Source organism: Salmo trutta, chromosome 30, assembly GCF_901001165.1.
Source record: "Salmo trutta chromosome 30, fSalTru1.1, whole genome shotgun sequence".
NCBI classification, from domain to species: Eukaryota; Metazoa; Chordata; class Actinopteri; order Salmoniformes; family Salmonidae; genus Salmo; species Salmo trutta.
Genome location: NC_042986.1, coordinates 12334383 through 12354697, shown reverse-complemented (window position 1 = coordinate 12354697; position 20315 = coordinate 12334383). Strand labels below are relative to the sequence as shown.

At 44.9% G+C, this 20315-nt stretch overlaps 1 protein-coding gene across 5 annotated transcripts in view; it reads right to left on the bottom strand.

The window, feature by feature from the left end:
- LOC115167974 (basement membrane-specific heparan sulfate proteoglycan core protein) overlaps positions 1-20315 on the bottom strand; it is a 157801-nt gene that overhangs the window by 1660 nt on the left and 135826 nt on the right. For all 5 annotated transcript variants that reach the window (XM_029722772.1, XM_029722774.1, XM_029722776.1 and 2 more), the window contains 23 exons: positions 19443-19703; positions 19099-19261; positions 17017-17114; positions 16183-16449; positions 15932-16044; positions 15668-15815; positions 13779-13895; positions 13497-13514; positions 12423-12507; positions 12079-12223; positions 11800-11902; positions 11493-11602; positions 11206-11413; positions 10820-11041; positions 9896-10140; positions 9492-9663; positions 5937-6059; positions 3457-3513; positions 2323-2398; positions 2083-2167; positions 1577-1651; positions 855-925; positions 578-661 (listed from right to left, as the gene is read on the bottom strand). In XM_029722772.1, the coding sequence (XP_029578632.1) occupies positions 578-661; positions 855-925; positions 1577-1651; positions 2083-2167; positions 2323-2398; positions 3457-3513; positions 5937-6059; positions 9492-9663; positions 9896-10140; positions 10820-11041; positions 11206-11413; positions 11493-11602; positions 11800-11902; positions 12079-12223; positions 12423-12507; positions 13497-13514; positions 13779-13895; positions 15668-15815; positions 15932-16044; positions 16183-16449; positions 17017-17114; positions 19099-19261; positions 19443-19703 (3046 nt within the window). The remainder of the gene's footprint in view (positions 1-577; positions 662-854; positions 926-1576; positions 1652-2082; positions 2168-2322; positions 2399-3456; positions 3514-5936; positions 6060-9491; positions 9664-9895; positions 10141-10819; positions 11042-11205; positions 11414-11492; positions 11603-11799; positions 11903-12078; positions 12224-12422; positions 12508-13496; positions 13515-13778; positions 13896-15667; positions 15816-15931; positions 16045-16182; positions 16450-17016; positions 17115-19098; positions 19262-19442; positions 19704-20315) is intronic.

The window sequence follows — 20315 nt, the reverse complement described above, 5'->3', positions numbered from 1 at the left end:
TTGGTTGAAATTGTGACCCCTCTTTTTGTACTGCGGAGATGGCTCAGTTTAATTCAATACTATTGCGATGATTTCACCGTTTTAAGCGGGAAAAGTGCAGTGATTGGTCAAATATGCAAGCCCTCGTATAATATGCAGGGAATTGTTGATTTATCCCGCCCAAAAAATTGCGATCGCAGAATGGCGGAATCCCGGATGTACTGATAATAGGAGGTGTAACCAGTGGCGGTTCTAGACCATTTCAACTGGGGGGGGGGGCAAGCTGGGGCCAGTTGTACTGTTAGAGGGGCCAGTTACATTAGACGTTATTGTTGTCATATCGTTTTCTTCACTGCATTGCAGGCATTAGCAGGCAAAAGACCATGTTCATAATCATCATCGTTACCACTGTCTAATAACGGATGTAAAAAAAAGAATGATAGCAAATATTAGTTATGTAAAAATTATTTCATACTCCACATTTAGGGGGGCCACAAGGGGGTCCAAAATTGTTGTCACAGGGGCACTGCCCCCCCCCCCCCAGAACTGCTAGTGGGTGTAACAGAACATGAGTGGAAGGTCACATATGGTACATTACCTGACAGCAGTGACCTTGTGCCATCTGCCATCATTGATGGGCTCTCTGGACTGTATCTGAGACTCTCCACTGCCCAGCTGGTAGCTGTGGACAGACAGGGAACATGCAACAGTAGCATTACTACTACAGTAGGGCTACATACAGGAGAATGAGCAGCTATGTGCTTATTTAGGACTGGTGAAAACACTTTACCAATCAGTTATATACAAACCGTAAGCATGGCATATTCCTTAGGAAACCACAATAATCTAAAAGAAAAACAGTGATGCTTTCTTACCTGAAGACTAAGTGTCCATTTTGCAGACCAAGACTTATAAAGTCCTTGCCCTTGCCTTGATCTCCAAGTTCCTGGAAATAAAGTTGTTTAGGTGACAAATTAAAGGAAAGTTATGACAGTATAATGATATATTAAAACCATAATGGATTTTTTATTTTTATTTACTGAGTGCACAGATTCTCTGTTATTAAGACTTGTGGAGTTGCCTGTATTGTATATGATACATACAAATATATTTTTTTTATACCTATTCAAGCTTTGATCACAAACCTGAATCAAGCTCCTTTTGGTAGTACAGTACAAACTAAGTTACATGCAACATAACAATAATCATTGAAGCTGCCACAGTGCATATTATAGTACATTGTTAAAGATTGATTGAATTGATAACTAAAAGTGGTAGGCTGCTCCAGCCAGTGACAACAAGAGCCAAGTAGCCTTATCCAGATTGTTGTACATTTCAAAACATGTAGTCCATAGTAGTGTAAGACTGTCAAATTATCTCACAATACATCTATACATGAAGTACATCACAGGAGGCTGCTGAGTAGGAGGACGGCTCATAATTATAGCTGGAATTAAGTGAATGATAAACACACGGAAACCTTGTTTGATTATCATGCCATTTATTCCATTCCAGCCATTACTTTGAGCCCGTCCTCCCCAATTAAGGTGCCACCAACCTCCTGTGAAGTGCATATCCTGAAATATACCATATTTACCAGGTGTTTAGGTGAGGTGGATACCTTTTTACTAGCATGCATCTTGCGGAAATGGCTAGCGCCATTAAAGGGCTCCTGGGGAAGATGGGAGTGGGGTCGGGTGAGAGAGGCAAAGCGTCAACCAGGCGACATGCAGTGCAGTCAAACAAAACAGTGCTGTCAAACCATGCCTGGACCTGGAACTGTGACATGGCTCGCTCAGAGCCAACATGCCAAACCGACAGCCAGTCTAAGTTGCATCAATCTCAATGAAATGAGTAAGGAGTGAGCCCTGAGAGCCAGCAATATTAATAACCAAACAGAAAAGAGCAGTTGAATGTCAGCGAACCTATTTGAGTCTTAGAAAAGCTATATATACACACATCCAATGTATTATTATTAATGTGAGTGTAAAAGGTTGGTCATTTTGTGAAGGTGGGTTATTGGTAAATATGTGATTAGATAGTAAGGATGATAAGGGAGCGCTGCGTAGTGGGGTGGGGTACGGTGGCAAAGTTAGGACATACCACTCCCTGCCACAGGATCAGGCCCTCCTTGGAGGTGGTGTTGACCTTGAGCTCCATCTCGATGGTCTCTGGAGCGTCAGGGCCGCTGCAACACACACACACACACACACACACACACACAGATTTAAAACTACAAAGACCACGTCAATGCCTCACTACAATAGTGACAATTTTAGAGAAGGAAACTGACACAGCTTAAAGAAAGTTGCTTCCTTCCCCACTTGGGAAACTCTGTCTCACCTTCTGGGGAAGATGGTCTTGGGAAGAGCAAGGTAACCGTTGTCATAGAATTGAGCTGCATACTCAATGGGGGCATCTATAAAAACAGAGTAGAAAACACAACACTTCAGTTTCCTGTCTGTTGCCATAGGTGGCAGCAGGCTGAATAGAACCAGCCAACTGGCTCAGTTAGAAACTACAGTAGTTACACAAGAGTGAAGAAAGACATGGAAAGAGGGGAAAAGACAAAAGAGCATCTTGTTATTGTTTGACTTTAGGAACAATATTTGTATTAATATTTCAAACAGCTCTATTTTTTACATGTATTCCTTACAGTACAGTATTTTAGACCAATGTTGCAGATTGAAGATTCTGTATTGACAGACAAACTGTACAAAACTCCAATCAGATGACATTCTCCATAGTACATGTCATTCCTTACACACACAAGTCAAAAGATACAGGCATCTCAGTGCAGTGGGGACCCAGACGATGGAATACTCCATGTTATCATTTTCAGGAGTTTCAACACACCCCTCATAATACTTTCATCCAAATACTTTTAGTGGTTAGTAACTGAAAACGAACATCCTCGTTCCAATATGTAGAAAATGCATTTCACATTCTCAGTTTCCACTGACAGCAGTAGTGGAGTTGTTTCTGTTGTTGTTTTGGACAGGCAGTTCAGAAGACGGAACAGAGGTTCGTGTTGCAGTGAGTGGTTGGTTATTATGTCATAGACTCGACGCTTGTTTAGGAGAGGAAAAAAGGGGAATTCTACATTTAAAACCTATAAGGTATCTCAAACAAGACAAAGAAAAAGTGTCACTGGGCCAAAAGCTGCTGAGACACAACTGCAAGATGATGTAATAGCCAGCTGCATGCTACAGTACACTTAGCCTTTAACATAGAATTCCCCTCTCCCAACATGTTACAAATAGGGCCACCAGTTGAGTACAGTACAGACATGTGTAGTGTTGGTTTCTTAGTACAGTACACGTGTTGTGTAAGTGATTTGTTTCTCTGATTTGCTGAGTGTGTTAGGCTGGCGGCGGGTGCCCACTGGGGCTCTTGAGGGCCCTCAGGTCGGTCGGTGGGGCCCCTGACGGTTAGTCACGGTTATGTCAGGCAGAACTGAAGGGAGGGATACTGTACCATTCCCCCCGCTACCTTCCAAATTCCACAGGGCCTCGGCGAAGCTGGAGACCTGGCCTGTGTGTGTGGGATATAACCATGAGAGGCCTAGGGTAAGACACATGTGGCTCAGACACCCAACACTTCAGAGCTCGGCTGGATCCTATAGACTGACTGTCTGATGGTATGGAGGTTCGAGTGTGGAGAATCATCTTCATATGGGACCATTCCTTAGACGAGGGGTCTGGTTGAGGTCTAGCTAATGCAACGTCCTATGGGACATAGATAGTTACCAATAGACATACAGTGCCTTGCAAAAGTATTCATCCCCCTTGGTGTTTTTCATATTCTGTTGCATTACAACCTGTCATTTAAATGGATTTTTATTTGGATTTCATGTAATGGACATACACAAAATAGTCCAAATTGGTGAAGCGAAAAAAATTAGAAAGAATAAAAAACAAAAGTGGTGCGCGCATTCACCCCTTTTGCTATGAAGCCCCTAAATAAGATCTGGTGCAACCAATTACCTTCAGAAGTCACATAATTAGTTAAATAAAGTCCACCTGTGTGCAATCTAATTGTCACATGATCTCAGTATATATATATACATACATACATATACATACACACACACACACATACACACACACACGTTCTGAAAGGCCCCAGAGCCTGCAACACCACTTAGCAAGGGGCACCACCAAGCAAGCGGCACCATGAAGACCAAGGAGCTCTCCAAATAGGTCAGGAACAAAGTTGGAGTACAGATCAGGGTTAGGTTATATTAAAAAAAAATCTGAAACTTTGAACATCCCACGGAGCACCATTAAATCAATTATTAAAAAAATGGAAAGAATATGGTGCCACAACAAAACTGCCAAGAGAGGGCCGCCCACCGAAACTCACAGACCAGGCAAGGAGGGTATTAATCAGAGAGGCAACAAAGAGACCAAAGATAACCCTGAAGGAGCTGCAAAGTTCCACAGCGGAGATTCGAGTATCTGTCCACTTTAAGCCGTACACTCCACAGAGCTGGGCTTTACGGAAGAGTGGCCAGAAAAAAAAAAAATGCTTAAAGAAAAAATAATCACACACATTTAGTGTTCGCCAAAAAGCATGAGGGAGACTCCCCAAACATATGGAAGAAGGTATTCTGGTCAGATGAGACTAAAATTGAGCTTTTTGGCAATCAAGGAAAACGCTGTCTGGCGCAAACCCAACACCTCTCATCACCTCGAGAACACCATCCCCACAGTGAAGCATGATGGTGGCAGCATCATGCTGTGGGGATGTTTTTCCATCGGCAGGGACTGGGAATCTGGTCAGAATTGAAGGAATGATGGATGGCGCTAAACAGGGAAATTGTTGAGGGAAACCTGTTTATCTTCCAGAGATTTGAGACTGGGACGGAGGTTCACCTTCCAGCAGGACAATGACCCTAAGTATACTGCTAAAGCAACACTCGAGTGGTTTAAGGGGAAACATTTAAATGCCTTGGAATGGCCTAGTCAAAGCCCAGACCTCAATCCAATTGAGAATCTGTGGTATGACTTAAAGATTGCTGTACACCAGCGAAATCCATCCTACTTTAAGGAGCTGGAGCAGCTTGGCCTTGAAGAATAGTAAAAAATCCCAGTGACTAGATGTGCCAAGCTTATAGAGACATACCCCAAGAGACTTGCAGCTGTAATTGCTGCAAAAGGTGGCTCTACAAAGTATTGACCTTGGGTGGGGGGGTTGAATAGTTATGCAAGCTCAAGTTATCCATTTTTTTGTTTCACAAGAAAAATTATTTTGCATCTTTAAAGTGGTAGGCATGTTGTGTAAATCAAATACAAATCCCCCCCCAAAAAAATCAATTTTAATTCCAGGTTGTAAGGCAACAAAATAGGAAAAATGCCAAGGGTGGTGAATACTTTCGCAAGCCACTGTAACAATCTCGCTCAACATGATAAGGGTGTATTCTAAAGCTAACATGTGGTGCTGTGAAGAGATTTGATGGTATCTCCAGAGATTTCTTTATCTCCTAGCTAATAAAGACACAGCACTGCAAACAATCGTCATTCACAATTATACCATACATCAGCTTTTATGGTAAAAGGGCAATTCTTGGAGTAATTGGTAGAAAACTAAAATAAAATATATTAAAGTGTTTTAATAGGTTTATAATAATTCATTATCCAGACACTTTATCCAGAATTATTCAATTTGTTCTGCTGGTCTCCCTCATTCTCTATGATAAAAGTTACATCTCAAAGGACTAAAATATAATCGATGTCATTTAGCAGACGCTTTTATCCAAAGCGACTTACAGTCATGCGTACATTTTTTATGTATGGGGGGTCCTGGGAATTGAACCCACTATGCTGACGTTGCCAATGCCAGTGCCATACTCTACCAACTGAGCTTCAAAGACCAAGACCCCTACAGAGGACCAAGATATAGTGGAATAGTTGTGTTGTGTCCAGTGTATAGGAAAATAAGAGAGTAGTATTTACTCTGTCCACAGGTGGGGCCATTGAATCCTAAGGGACACACACAGTGGCCATTCACACAGCTGCCTCCATTCTGGCACTCGTCACTGCTCTGGCAGGTATCCCTCACAACCTCACAGCGCTCACCTGGAGAGGGCACAGGGTCAGGGGTTAGAAGGGTCAAAGTGGCATCAAGAGGACAGATACACCTTATTTGCTAAATAGTTAACCAATAGCTACCCGGACTATCTGCACTGACCCATCTTTGCACTAACTCATCACATACGCTGCTGCTACTCTTTATTAGCTATCCTGTTGCCTAGTCACTTTATACCTACCTATATGTACAGTACCAGTCAAACGTTTGGACACCTACTCATTACAGGGTTTCTTTATTTTTACTATTTTCTACATTGTAGAAGAGTGAAGATATCAAAACTAAACTCAGCAAAAAAAGAAACGTCCCTTTTTCAGGACCCTGTCTTTCAAAGATAATTCGTAAAAATCCAAATAACTTCACAGATCTTCATTGTAAAGGGTTTAAACACTGTTTCCCATGCTTTTTCAATGAACCATAAACAATTAATGAACATGCACCTGTGGAACGGTCGTTAAGACACTAACAGCTTACAGATGATAGGCAATTAAGGTCTCAGTTATGAAAACTTAGGACACCAAATAGGCCTTTCTACTGACGCTGAAAAACACCAAAAGAAAGATGCCCAGGGTCCCTGCTCATCTGTGTGAATGTGCCTTAGGTATGCTGCAAGGAGGCATGAGGACTGCAGATGTGGCCAGGGCAATAAATTGCAATGTCCGTAATGTGAGACGCCTAAGACAGCGCTACAGGGAGACAGAACGGACAGCTGATCATCCTCGCAGTGGCAGACCACGTGTAACATCACCTGCACAGGATCGGTACATCCGAACATCACACCTGTGGGACAGGTACAGGATGGCAACAACAACTGCCTGAGTTACACCAGGAACGTACAATCCCTCCATCAGTGCACCGACTGTCCGCAATAGGCTGAGAGAGGATGGACTGAGGGCTTGTAGGCCTGTTGTAAGGCAGGTTCTCACCAGAAACAACATCGCTTATGGGCACAAATCCACCGTCGCTGGACCAGACAGGACTGGCAAAAAGTGCTCTTCAATGACGAGTCGCGGTTTTGTCTCACCAGGGGTGATGGTCGGATTCGTGTTTATCATAGAAGGAATGAGCGTTACACCGAGGCCTGTACTCTGGAGCGGGATCGATTTGGTGGTGGATGGTCCGTCATGGACTGGGGCGGTGTGTCACAGCATCATCGGACTGAGCTTGTTGTCATTGCAGGCAATCTCAATGCTGTGCGTTACAGGGAAGACATCATCCACCCTCATGTGGTACTCTTCCTGCAGGCTCAGCCTGACATGACCCTCCAGCATGGCAATGCTACCAGCCATACTGCTCGTTCTGTGCGTGATTTCCTGCAAGACAGGAATGTCAGTGTTCTGCCATGGCCAGCGAAGAGCCCAGATCTCAATCCCACTGAGCACGTCTGGGACCTGTTGGATCGGAGGGTGAGGGCTAGGGCCATTCTCCCCAGAAATGTCCGGGAACTTGCAGGTGCCTTGGTGGAAGAGTGGGGTAACATCTCACAGCAAGAACTGGCAAATCTGGTGCAGTCCATGAGAAGGATATGCACTGCAGTTCTTAATGCAACTGGTGGCCACATCAGATACTGACTTTTACTTTTGATTTTGACCCCCCCTTTGTTCAGGGACACATTATTCCATTTCTGTTAGTCACATGTCTGTGGAACTTGTTCAGTTTATGTCAGTTGTTGAATCTTATGTTCATACAAATATTTACACGTTAAGTTTGCTGAAAATATAACCAGTTGACAGCGAGAGGACATTTCTTTTTTTGCTGAGTTTATGAAATAGCACATATGGAATCATGTAGTAACTACAAAAGTGTAACCACAAAAAACAAATACAAATATATTTGAGATTCTTCCAAGTAGACACCCTTTGCCTTGATTTGACTGGTACTGTATATACAAAAATATATGGACACCCCTTGAAATTAGTGGATATTTATTTTGCTAACAGGTGTATCAAATCGAACACACAGACATGCAATCTCCATAGACAAATATTGACAGTAGAATAGCCCGTACTGAAAAGCTCAGTGACTTTCAACGTGGCACCGTCATAGGATGCCACCTTTCCAAATCATTTTGTCAAATTTCTGCCCTGCTAGAGCTGCACCGGTCTGCTGTAAGTGCTGCTATTGTGAAGCGGAAACATCTAGGAGCAACATCGGCTCAGCCGCGAAGTGGTAGAACACACAAGCTCACAGAAGGGGAATGCTGAGTGCTGAAGAGTGTAAAAATCACCTTTCCTCGTGGCAACATTCACTGCCGAGTTCCAAACTGCCTCTGGAAGTAACGTCAGCACACAAACTGTTCGCCGGGAGCTTCTTGAAATGGGTTTCCATGGCCGAGCAGCCACACACAAGCCTAAGATCGCCATGTACAATGCCAAGCTTTGGCTGGAGTGGTGTAAAGCTCGCTAACATTGGACTCTGGAGCAGTGGAAATGCGTTCCTTGGAGTGGTGAATCACGTTTCACCATCTGGCAATCCAATGGACAATCTGGGTTTGGCGGATGCCAAGAGAATGCTACCTGCCCCAATGCATAGTGCCAACTGTAAAGTTTGGTGGAGGAGGTATATTGGCCTGGGGCTGTTTTTCATGGTTGAAGCTAGGCCCCTTAGTTCCAGTGAAGGGAAATCTTAACGCAACAGCATTCAATGACATTCTAGACAATTCCAACATTCTGGCAACAGTTTGGCGAAGGCCCTTTTCTGTTTCAGCATGACAATGCCACTGTGCACAAAGCGAGGTCCATACAGAAATGGTTTGTCGAGGTTGGCGTGGAAGAACTTGACTGGCCTGCACAAAGCCCTGACCTCAACTCCATCTAACACCTTTGGGATGAATTGGAATGCCGACTGCGAGCCAGGCCTAATCACCCAACATCAGTGTCCGACCTCACTACTGCTCTTGTGGCTGAATGAAAGCAAGTCCCTGCAGCAATGTTTCAACACCTAATGGAAATCCTTCCCAGAAAAGTGTAGGCTGTTATAGCAGCAAAGGGTGGACCAACTCCATATTAATGCCCATGATTTTGGAATGAGACGCACAACAAGCAGATGTTCACATACACTACAAGACCAAAAGTATCTACCTCAATTACCTCGTATTCCTTCATATCGACTAGGTACTGGTACCCCGTGTATATAACCAAGTTATCCCTGTATTTATTTCTTGTGTTATGATCTTTCTATTATATATTTTTTTTCTAAATGCATCTCTGCATTGTTTGGAGGGCCGTAAGTAGGCATTTCACTGCTAGTCTACACATGTTGTTCACAAAGCATGTGACAAATACAATTGATTTGGTAAATATTATTATCAGAATAGGATAGGGTTATTGAATACCAATTCTTAAATCAATCTATGGCATATGGCTCCATCCAATCTGAAATCCCATAGATTGTACGTCATTTAACATTTACAATGGACTCACCCTCGAAGCCATCCTTGCAGAGACACTGGTATTCATACTCAGCACTGGGCATGCATCTCGCCCCGTTCAGACAGGGGTTGCGGTCACAGGGACTGTTGTCCTTACACTGGACGATGGCCATGCTCTCTGTGAAGCTGTAGGACAGGTCCACCTTCTTACCATTGATGGACACCTGGACAAGGGACAATACACATGGTAGAGGTTAAAGGTCATGCATGTCAAGTCAAATTGTCAGGGAAAAGACATTTTGTTTTCCCCCCTCTATTCTACACAGATATTCTGTGACTGTTCTGTGACTGGATATCCGACGTGACATTGGAGGTACTAAGGTGATTATAAACGGTAATAAAGGGAATCATGAATCGCCACGTGTCTCTCTCTCTGTGTGTGTGTGTTGAGCTCACCTCTCCTATGCATCCATCAAACATATCACTGATGTTAAGAGCCTTGGGTACGATCTCAATGTTGGGGACTCCTCCCAGGTACATGGGGGTGTGGATGTTCAGGCCCTGGGCCTTGCCTGGCGACGACCTCCTGACCTCCCGGCCACCGTCAACCGTCAGAGAGCCATCCTTGTCGAGGCGCCCGGCTTCCACGCGGTGCCACTGGCCAAGGGTGACCGGCTCAGGACTGCGCAGGACGGCTTGGCCTGGAAACAAAGACAGTAGTAGCATGGTTTCCACTATGTCTGAGCGCGTCAGTGCTTTCTAGTGCCTTGATAGTTTCCTTTCCACTGTTTTGTGGGTGCCTGAGAGGTGCTTAGTGTGAAAACTAGGCCAATGAAACAGCGGACATACTTAAACAAGAGACAGATTCCCTGATCATATCGGTCAACAGAGTTCCAGTGTTTGGAGCCTCAATCTATAAGTTAAGATTCAAGAATCTATGGCACAGCCATAAAAAGCTGTTAGCTTGAAAACGAAAAGATATCAGTCGGAAGAGGAAATACCAGGATGAGTAGCTATCACAGTACACACGTAACATAGCGGTATTCTATATATATATATATATATATATTTTATTATAAACTGGGTGGTTCCAGTCCTGAATGCTGATTGGCTGGAAGCAGTGGTATATCAGACAGTGTACCATGGGTATGACAGAACATTTATTTTTACTGCTCTACTTACGTTGGTAGCCAGTTTATAATAGCAATAAGGCAACTCGGGGGTTTGTGGTATATTGCCAATATACCACGGCTACAGGCTGTATCCAGGCACTCTTCGTTGCGTCGTGCGTAAGAACAGTCCTTAGCCGTGGTATATTGGCCATATACCACACCCCCTCGGGCCTTATTGCTTAATTATAATGTGTCTTTATGCTCTCACCAGTCCCCAGTTCATAGCAGAATTGCACGTATCCGTCTACCATCTCCAGGGAGACAAAGTCCTCCGTCTTCATCTTCTTGCCCACGCTGAAGAACATCAGGCCGTCCAGGTCCATGGGTTTGAACTCCATCTCGATGCGCAGGTCGTTGTGGATGTTGGTCAGAGGAGGGTACGCAATGTACGATTCCAAACCGTCAAACAGGGGAGTAGTCACCAATTCACCTAGAGGAAACAAACATCAACAAGATGTTGAGATATTACATGACCAAAATGCCTAAAAACAAACAGGATAGAGAGAATATCTATTATATCTAGTAAGGTGTGATTATGCCTCAATTGCAATACAGGAAAGTGGGCAATGCACAGAAAAAAAAGGTTTCTCTTACCGTCCATGCACTTGTTTCCAGACTTGCCCAGGTGGCATCGACAGTCATAGCCCAGGGAGTTCTGTCGGTTGATGCAGGTGGCGTCCGGTCCACAAGCCTCTGGGTGGCAGTGCAGGGAGGAGTGGTGCTGGCAGTTACTCCCTGTGAATCCTCTGGGACAGCTACACTTGTACAGACTGGCCTCAGAGTCCTGGCACATCCCTCCATTCTGAAACACAACACAATCAATGAATGAAGGCATTAAAGTATTTTTCAAGCGGGGTCTGAGGACGTGGTTGTCAGCTGACCTGACAGGGGCGGTCAGTGCAGACGGGACAGTTGGACACGCCCGTGGAGCTGCGCTCCAGATCCTTGAAGATGATCTCATCACCTTGGATGACCAGCTTACGGATGCACCCTGGATAGAACCAAGAACCGATGGGAACATTCCAAAACAGTGATCAGCAAAGTCTTGTCAACTGTTAAGAAATAACCAGTTACCAAACAAACAAATAACTGCATGTTATAAATGTTTATCTACTGTTCCCTGAAGTATGGGACATTTGTGTTGTACCAGTTGTTCTGGTTGAAAGTGAACAAAGAGTGATCTCTTACCGACAAAGCCGGTCTTGAGGCCAGCTGTCTTGGCCAGGAGGGTGTAGTTGGGGTAACCACCCACATACAACTCCTCGTTCAGATCCAGCCCCTGGAACTTTCCCTGTGATACAAGACAGGAAACAGTGTTCAAGGATTCATCTCCTTGATACTGTATGTACTCAACAGTCTTTAACTGACTATGTGAAACTACCTGGGAGTATCTGTTGGATATTCTCTTCGTGTGAATGACATTGTTGAACAGTCTCTGGCTCTAAAAAAATGAGAGTGAGACACTACCTGTGAGCTCCCATTGACGGGGGCCTCCCTGTCCACTATGATGGAGCCCTGGGTTTGGTTGCGGTAGAGCTCTATGGTATGGAACTCTCCCAGTTTGATGGGGGTGGGGTAGCGGATGGTGGCCATGCCAGAACCCACATCAAACCTGGCAGGAGAAAAAAGTTCAGGTTAGCGTTATCGCTATCATCGTCGTTTTTGCCATCATTGTGATTGCCATTATCATCAGCTAATTTTGACAGAGACTAATGACAGTTCAAGTTACCATTCATCAATAACTTGTTTATTCTTACACATTGAGCTCATATAGTGTTCATAGTGCGCCAGAATGACAGCCAGGTGCTCACCTGAACTCAGGCCTGCCTCCCACCAGCCCCAGAGAGATGAAATCTGCTCCCATAGTCCTCTTCTGTCCATTGTAGATGATCATACCTGGTGGACCAGTGGAGATACAGTTAGTTTGGTACACACCCTCACCCCCTGGAGCCAGTCAGAGGAAAAACAGTCCCCCTGGCACCAAGAGGGGCGCTGAGGTTACTCAAAGAAGCTGCATGCTAGCAGGTTAAGGGCCAAGCTTGGGACAGTCAAAGCCAGGTTCTAGTAGCTGCTGCCCTGGGGCATCGCTCTGCTCTGTATCAAACTAGTCCGTCTGGTTTGATCTATCTCTGCCTTCACACGGGCTGCATGCCAGCGACACATGCTCTGCTAAACTCTGCCCAAGCAGCACTGCAACCATCATCAGCAAGGTCAAAGCCAGGGCAGTCTAAAACCATGCCTCCTCCTCATAAACGTATCCGTAACATCTATGGCTCTGAAAGGTAGATGTTATAGCAGAGAGAGATATTTCTTAAATGCAGCACAATTGTTTTGTTTTTTTTGGGGGGGGGATAGTTTACTCTGTACAGCTTCCATGAGCTAGTATGGAAGTTGTTATCAGAGTGTGTGTGTCACCCATTGAAGCACCCCACCTCACTGGTGGTACTGTGCTCTTTACTAGCTTCAGAATTGCTGTCCAATCTTCATTATGAGGCCTAATCACTGTATAGGCTAATAAGACATTCATTTTGCAATAATAAAGCTTGTCTTTAGAAGCAGTAGGGCAGTCTTGTAGGTAGAAGCTGATGCATAGAGATGAAATCGATTGTAATGATGGCCTCACTGTCCTCATCAATAGGCCAAAGACTAATGGAATGACGAACGGGGGAGGGGGGGGGGGCTGCCAATACAACCATCATGCCTGAATGAGGACATAGAAGCCTATTGAAGAATGGTCTATCTCACAGCCATCAGCTGTGCTCTACATTAGGATGCATTATGGTAAGGTAAAAGGTCAACATCACCGGTGGCTTATCTGGCTTTTCAGCCCAAAAAGCATCACCTGCATCAGTCCTGAGTGTGTGAGCTCAAGCACTGTGACTCACCCGCATAGAGGATGAGACCTTCACACCGCATGGGTGAGAAGAGAGGGAGTGTGTGGAGGGACAGAAGAAGAGGGGGGTGAAATCGTGTGAAAAAAACATGACACACGGCAAAAAAAAATAAAACAAGGAAAGAGAACGTACTCAACGACACAAAGACATAACAGATGCAGTCAGGATCACTGTAGTCAGTGAAACTATCTTCAAAGCAAAAGTTGCAAATCCACTGGTGCAGAGAAAGCTATTTTTCACTACATAAGTCTGACTAAGTGACTACAGCCTCACCATCAGGATTGTCTGGCCTGAAGCTGATCTTGATGCTGAAGGACTTGTAGGCGTTCTTGATGGTGGGCAGTGTGAGATAGGACAGGGGCTCCTGGGTGAAATAGGGCATCACTCGATCTGTAGAGATAAAGGATGGAGAATCGTAGAGTTAGATACTGGCAATATCAAAAGTTCCCCTCCGATTGAGCTTACTGCCTATGAACTAGAGATAGGGACGGGGAACCATGGAGTTGGATACTGGCAATAACGTTACAGTTGAAGTCGGAAGTTTACATACACTTAGGATGGAGTCCTTAAAACTCGTTTTTCAACCACTCCACACATTTCTTGTTCACAAACTAGTTTTGCCAAGTCGGTTAGGACATCTACTTTGTGCATGACACAAGTCATTTTTCCAACAATTGTTTACAGACAGATTATTTCACTGTATCACAATTCCAGTGGGTCAGAATTTTACATACACTAAGTTGACAGTGCCTTTAAAGAGCTTGGAAAATTCCAGAAAATGATGTCATGGCTTTAGAAGCTTCTGATAGGCTAATTGACACAATTTGAGTCAATTGGAGGTGTACCTGTGGATGTATTTCAAGGCCTACCTTCAAACTCAGTGCCTCTTTGCTTGACATCATGGGAAAATCAAAAGAAACCAGCCAAAATATATATATTTTTTTAGACATCCACAAGTCTGGTTCATCCTTGGGAGCAATTTCCAAATGCCTGGATGTACCACGTTCATCTGTACAAACAATAGTTCGCAAGTATAAACACCATGGGACCACGCAGCCGTCATAACGCTCAGGAAGGAGATGTGTTCTGTCTCCTAGTGATGAACGTACTTTGGTGCGAAAAGTGCAAATCAATCCCAGAACAACAGCAAAGGACCTTGTGAAGATGCTGGAGGAAACAGGTACAAAAGTATCTATATCCACAGTAAAACGAATCCTATATCGACATAACCTGAAAGGCCGCTCAGCAAGGAAGAAGGCATTGCTCCAAAATGCCATAAAAAAAGCCAGACTATGGTTTGCAACTGCATATGGGGACAAAGATTGTACTTTTTGGAGAAATGTCCTTTGGTCTGATGAAACAAAAACAGAACTGTTTGGTCATAATGACCATCGTTATGTTTGTAGGAAAAAGGGGGATGCTTGCAAGCCGAAGAACACCATCCCAACCGTGAAGCACAGGGGTGGTAGCATCATGTTGTGTGGGTGCTTTGCTGCAGGAGGGACTGGTGCACTTCATAAAATAGATGGCATCATGAGGATGGAAGCAATATCTCAAGACATCAGTCAGGGAGTTAAGGCTTGGTTGCAAATGAGTCTTCCAAATGGACAATGACCCCATGCATACTTCCAAAGTTGTGGCAAAATGGCTTAAGGACAACAAAGTCAAAGTATTGGAGTGGCCATCACAAAGCCCTGACCTCAATCCTATAGAAAATTTGTGGGCAGAACTGAAAAAGCGTGTACGAGCAAGGAGGCCTTCAAACCTGACTCAGTTACACCAGCTCTGTCAGGAGGAATGGGCCAAAATTCACCCAACTTATTGTGGGAACCTTGTGGAAGGCTACCCCGAAATATTTCACCCAAGTTAAACAATTTAAAGGCAATGCTACCAAATACTAATTGAGTGAACTTCTGACCCACTGGGAATGTGATGAAAGAAATAAAAGCTGAAATAAATCATTCTCTACTATTGTTCTGACATTTCACATTCTTAAAATAAAGTGGTGATCCTAACTGACCTAAGATAGGGAATTTTTACGAGGATTAAATGTCAGGAATTGTGAAAAACTGAGTTTAAATGTACTTGGCTAAGGTGTATGTAAACTTCCGACTTCAACTGTATATTGCCTTCCACAGTGTGTTTCTATACAGCTGACTGACCATGGACTTTGAGGGTGGTTAAGGCCTCCACTTTGCCCTGCTTGTTGGAGGCAGTGCACACGTATGTGCCAGAATCCTCGTGGGTCACTTCGGGAACCGTCAAGGTGTTGACGACCTGTCTACACTTAGGAGGGAGTTCCCCATCCAGCTAGAGAGAGGACACAGAACATGTTACAAAGGGTCAAATCAGGATCCTGTTCACCACAAAGCAGATGAAAATGGTCAGAAACAGATAGGCACTATCTTTACTAGTTTGTTGGCTACCTTGGACCATTTGATGGCAGGCACTGGGTATCCTGATGCCACACAGGGCAGGACAGCATCTGATCCCACTGTCACTTCGTTCAGCGCTGGCAGAGCTGCGATCTGGGGTAGGGCTTTACAAACAAATATCCACCAATACATGATCAGAGGGGACAAGGGCTATAGGAGTATGTATGTGTGTTGTGTGTGCGTCTTTGTGTCTATGTGTGTTTGCAGACGTACAGGTGCATTACACTTCTCTTTCTACTCACACTGGACATGTAGGACCACCTGAGACTGCACAGAGCCCACGTTGTTGGTGGCAGTGCAGCGGTACTGTCCAGCGTCAGCATCGGACACCTGCTCGATCTTCAGCATGCCTCCCTTCACCATGATGTGTGCCGGCAGGGGCCCTCCCACCCTGCTCCAGCGCACTGTGGGCTGGGGCTCGCCGATTGCCTGGCACTCAAACTCCACGGAGTTACCCACCATCACTGTCTGCACCGCAGTACGTACGTTGATCATCACCTTGGGCAGGGCTGTAGACGGGAGAGGGTTAATACAAACATTAAATGAATGCTGGAATGGATACATTTAGGGGGTGTCAAACTCATTTTGCACCGCAGGCCGCATTCAGTCTTCACCAAGGTCCGGAGCACTGCACCTAAAATGTGTTATATTTCCATGCCTTCAAAACTAGCAAAGAATAGTCCTCTAGCCATCGCTTTAAAATGTTCCATGCTCCCTGACTGTTTAACATTCGTTTCATTGACTGTTAGCAAGCTGGACAGAGAGAAGATACTATAAATGTAGGTCCATTTCCACTTCTACACAGTTTCAGTTTGGTTTTAGCCATTTCAATGTCAATTGAGATCGTTTCCCCGCCCCCAAAATAAATAAAAATTCACTCCCCTGCAGGCCAAATTGAATGAGCTCGTGTGCCGGATCTGGTTTGTGGGCAATATGTTTTATGCCCCTGATTTAGAACAGCATTAAAATAGATTGCATAGAGCTGCTATACAAAATTCTCCACTGTTATAACTCAGGGTTGTGTGTCAAAACTCGTGTCAGTGTATCTCAGTATCTTTTGTGGATGTTGGACAGACCTTGGATGGTGAGCTTGGCGGAGTCCTGGGCCTGGCCGTGAACACTGGTGGCTCTGCAGATATAGATGCCCTCGTTGCGCTGCTCCAGGTTCTCAATCCTACATAAAAACAAACAAATGTATCAGCGTAAGACAGATGACGAAAATGCACTTACTGATTTCACCAGTGGGACATGATCCTGGATCATCATCTGGTTGATCCGTGTTTCCTGTACGCTGGGAGTCATATATCAATAAATTAACATAGACCAAAACAAGAAACACGGGTAGCGTACAGACATAAACACTGGAACAGAAACAATAACACCTAGGGAAGGAACCAAAGGGAGTGACAGATATAGGGAAGGTAATCAGGCAGTGTGTTGATCCTGGATCGTATTTAAGTTGTGTTGATCCTGGATCGGATCGTATTTAAGTTGTGTTGATCCTGGATCGTATTTAAGTTGTGTTGATCCTGGATCGTATTTAAGTTAGGTTAATTCTGGACCCTCATTTATTTGTGTTGATCATTATACAGTGAGGGAAAAAAGTATTTGATCCCCTGCTGATTTTTTACATTTGCCCACTGACAAAGAAATGACCAGTCTATAATTTTAATGGTAGGTTTATTTGAACAGTGAGAGACAGAATAACAACAAAATAATCCTGAAAAACGCATATCAAAAATGTTATAAATTGATTTGCATTTTAATGAGGGAAATAAGTATTTTACCCCTCTGCAAAACATGACTTAGTATTTGGTGGCAAAACCCTTGTTGGAAATCAGAGGTCAGACGTTTCTTGTAGTTGGACACCAGGTTTGCACACATCTCAGGAGGGATTTTGTCCCACTCCTCTTTGCAGATCTTCTCCAAGTCATTAAGGTTTCGAGGCTGACGTTTGGCAACTCGAACCTTCAGCTCCCTCCACAGATTGTCTATGGGATTAAGGTCTGGAGACTGGCTAGGCCACTCCAGGACCTTAATGTGCTTCTTCTTGAGCCACTCCTTTGTTCGCTTGGCCGTGTGTTTTTGGGTCATTGTCATGCTGGAATACCCATCCACGACCCATTTTCAATGCCCTGGCTGAGGGAAGGAGGTTCTCACCCAAGATTTGACGGTACATGGCCCCATCCATCGTCCCTTTGATGCGGTGAAGTTGTCCTGTCCCCTTAGCAGAAAAACACCCCCAAAGCATGGGGATGGTGTCCTTGGGGTCCTCCAAACACGGCGAGTTGAGTTGATGCCAAAGAGCTCCATTTTGGTCTCATCTGAACACAACACTTTCACCCAGTAGTCCTCTGAATGATTCAGATGTTCATTGGCAAACTTCAGACGGGCATGTATATGTGCTTTCTTGAGCAGGGGGACCTTGCGGGCGCTGCAGGATTTCAGTCCTTCACGGCATAGTGTGTTACCAATTGTTTTCTTGGTGACTATGGTCCCAGCTGCCTTGAGATCATTGACAAGATCCTCCCGTGTAGTTCTGGGCTGATTCCTCACTGTTCTCATGATCATTGAAACTCCACAAGGTGAGATTTTGCATGGAGTCCCAGGCCGAGGGAGTCCCAGGCCGAGGGAGTGCTTTCGTGTTTATTCCATTTGCGAATAATCGCACCAACTGTTGTCACCTTCTCACCAAGCTGCTTGGCCATTGTCTTGTAGCCTATTCCAGCCTTGTGTAGGTCTACAATCTTGTCCCTGACATCCTTGGAGAGCTCTTGGGCTTGGCCATGGTGGAGAGTTTGGAATCTGATTGATTGATTGCTTCTGTGGACAGGTGTCTTTTATACAGGTAACAAACTGAGATTAGGAGCACTCCCTTTTAGAGAAATCTTTCTGATTGAGGGGGGTTTAATACTTATTTCCCTCATTAAAATGCAAATCAATATCTACAATTTCTGACATGCGTTTTTCGGGATTTTTTGTTGTTGTTATTCTGTCTCTCACTGTTCAAATAAACCTACCAGTAAAATTATAGACTGATAATTTCTTTGTCAGTGGGCAAACGTACAAAATCAGCAGGGGATCAAAGAATTTTTTCCCTCACTGTAGGTATTTTGACTGCCTGCTGTGAAGTGTCTCTCCTGGTGGGGGTGACTCACCTCAGCACCCCATCTTTGATGTGATGGTTGGGGGGCAGGGCTCCTCCCTCCTTCAGCCACTCCATGGTGGTCCCCAGGCCTCCTGCAGCAGAGCAGGTAAACTCTACAGCACTACCCCGGGCCTTTACCTCCACCTGAGGAGACACACGCACTACCAGGGGGGCTACACACACATCCAAACATCCACACACCCACACAAACACATTCTGTTTTGAGTTCTCAGTTGCATGGCTTTTAGGTATGCTTTTCATGAAAGCATTTCCCATTGCAAAGTAATTGAGTTGTCGGTCTCAATTTGGTTTGCAAAATAAGAACAGACAAAGTTGTAACAGCACAGTACTTACACCTGACAGTGACTTTGGCATGTGCTTCGCTGGTGCCCACTTTGTTGGTGGCGACACACTTGTAGGCGCCAGCGTCCTCGGGTATGGCTAGGTTAATCTGGAGGTCTCCTCCTTGGACGTCGGCCCTGGTGGACAGGCTGCCGTTCAGCTTGGTCCACTGGAAGAGCAGGGGGGGAGTACCATGGGCCAGGCACTGTAGCCGGATCACCTCGCCCACACGCACTGCTACGTCGTCGGGCAGGGAGGTGGCATAGGGAGGAGCTGCGTCCCCGAGACACGGAGGGTTAGAGAGTAGAGACAGGGACGGGTATTGAGACGTTAGGATGATTTGAACATGACCTGACCTGTTCACCGGACGTGCTACCTTGTCCCGGACCTGCTGTTTTCGACTCTCTCTCTACCGCACCTGCTGTCTCGACCTCTGAATGCTCGGCTATGAAAAGCCAACTGACATTTACTCCTGAGGTACTGACTTGTTGCACCCTTGACAACCAATGTGATTATTATTTGACCCTGCTGGTCATCTATGGGTGTTTGAACATCTGGCCTTAAATGGCCATGTCCTCGTATAATCTCCGCCCGGCACAGCCAGATGAGGACTGGCCACTTGTCAGAGCCTGGTTCCTCTCTAGGTTTCTTCCTAGGTTCCTGCCTTTCTAGGAAGTTTTTCCTAGCCACCGTGCTTCTACATCTGCATTGCTTGTTGTTTGGAGTTTTAGGCTGGGTTTCTGTACAGCACTATGTGACATCTGCTGATGTAAAAAGGGCTTTATAAATACATGCTAGATTGATTGATTGGATAATGCTACTCATGAGCGAAGCAAGGAACGGACACTGAAGACCAACATTCAGTCACAATGGCAAAGCTATGTT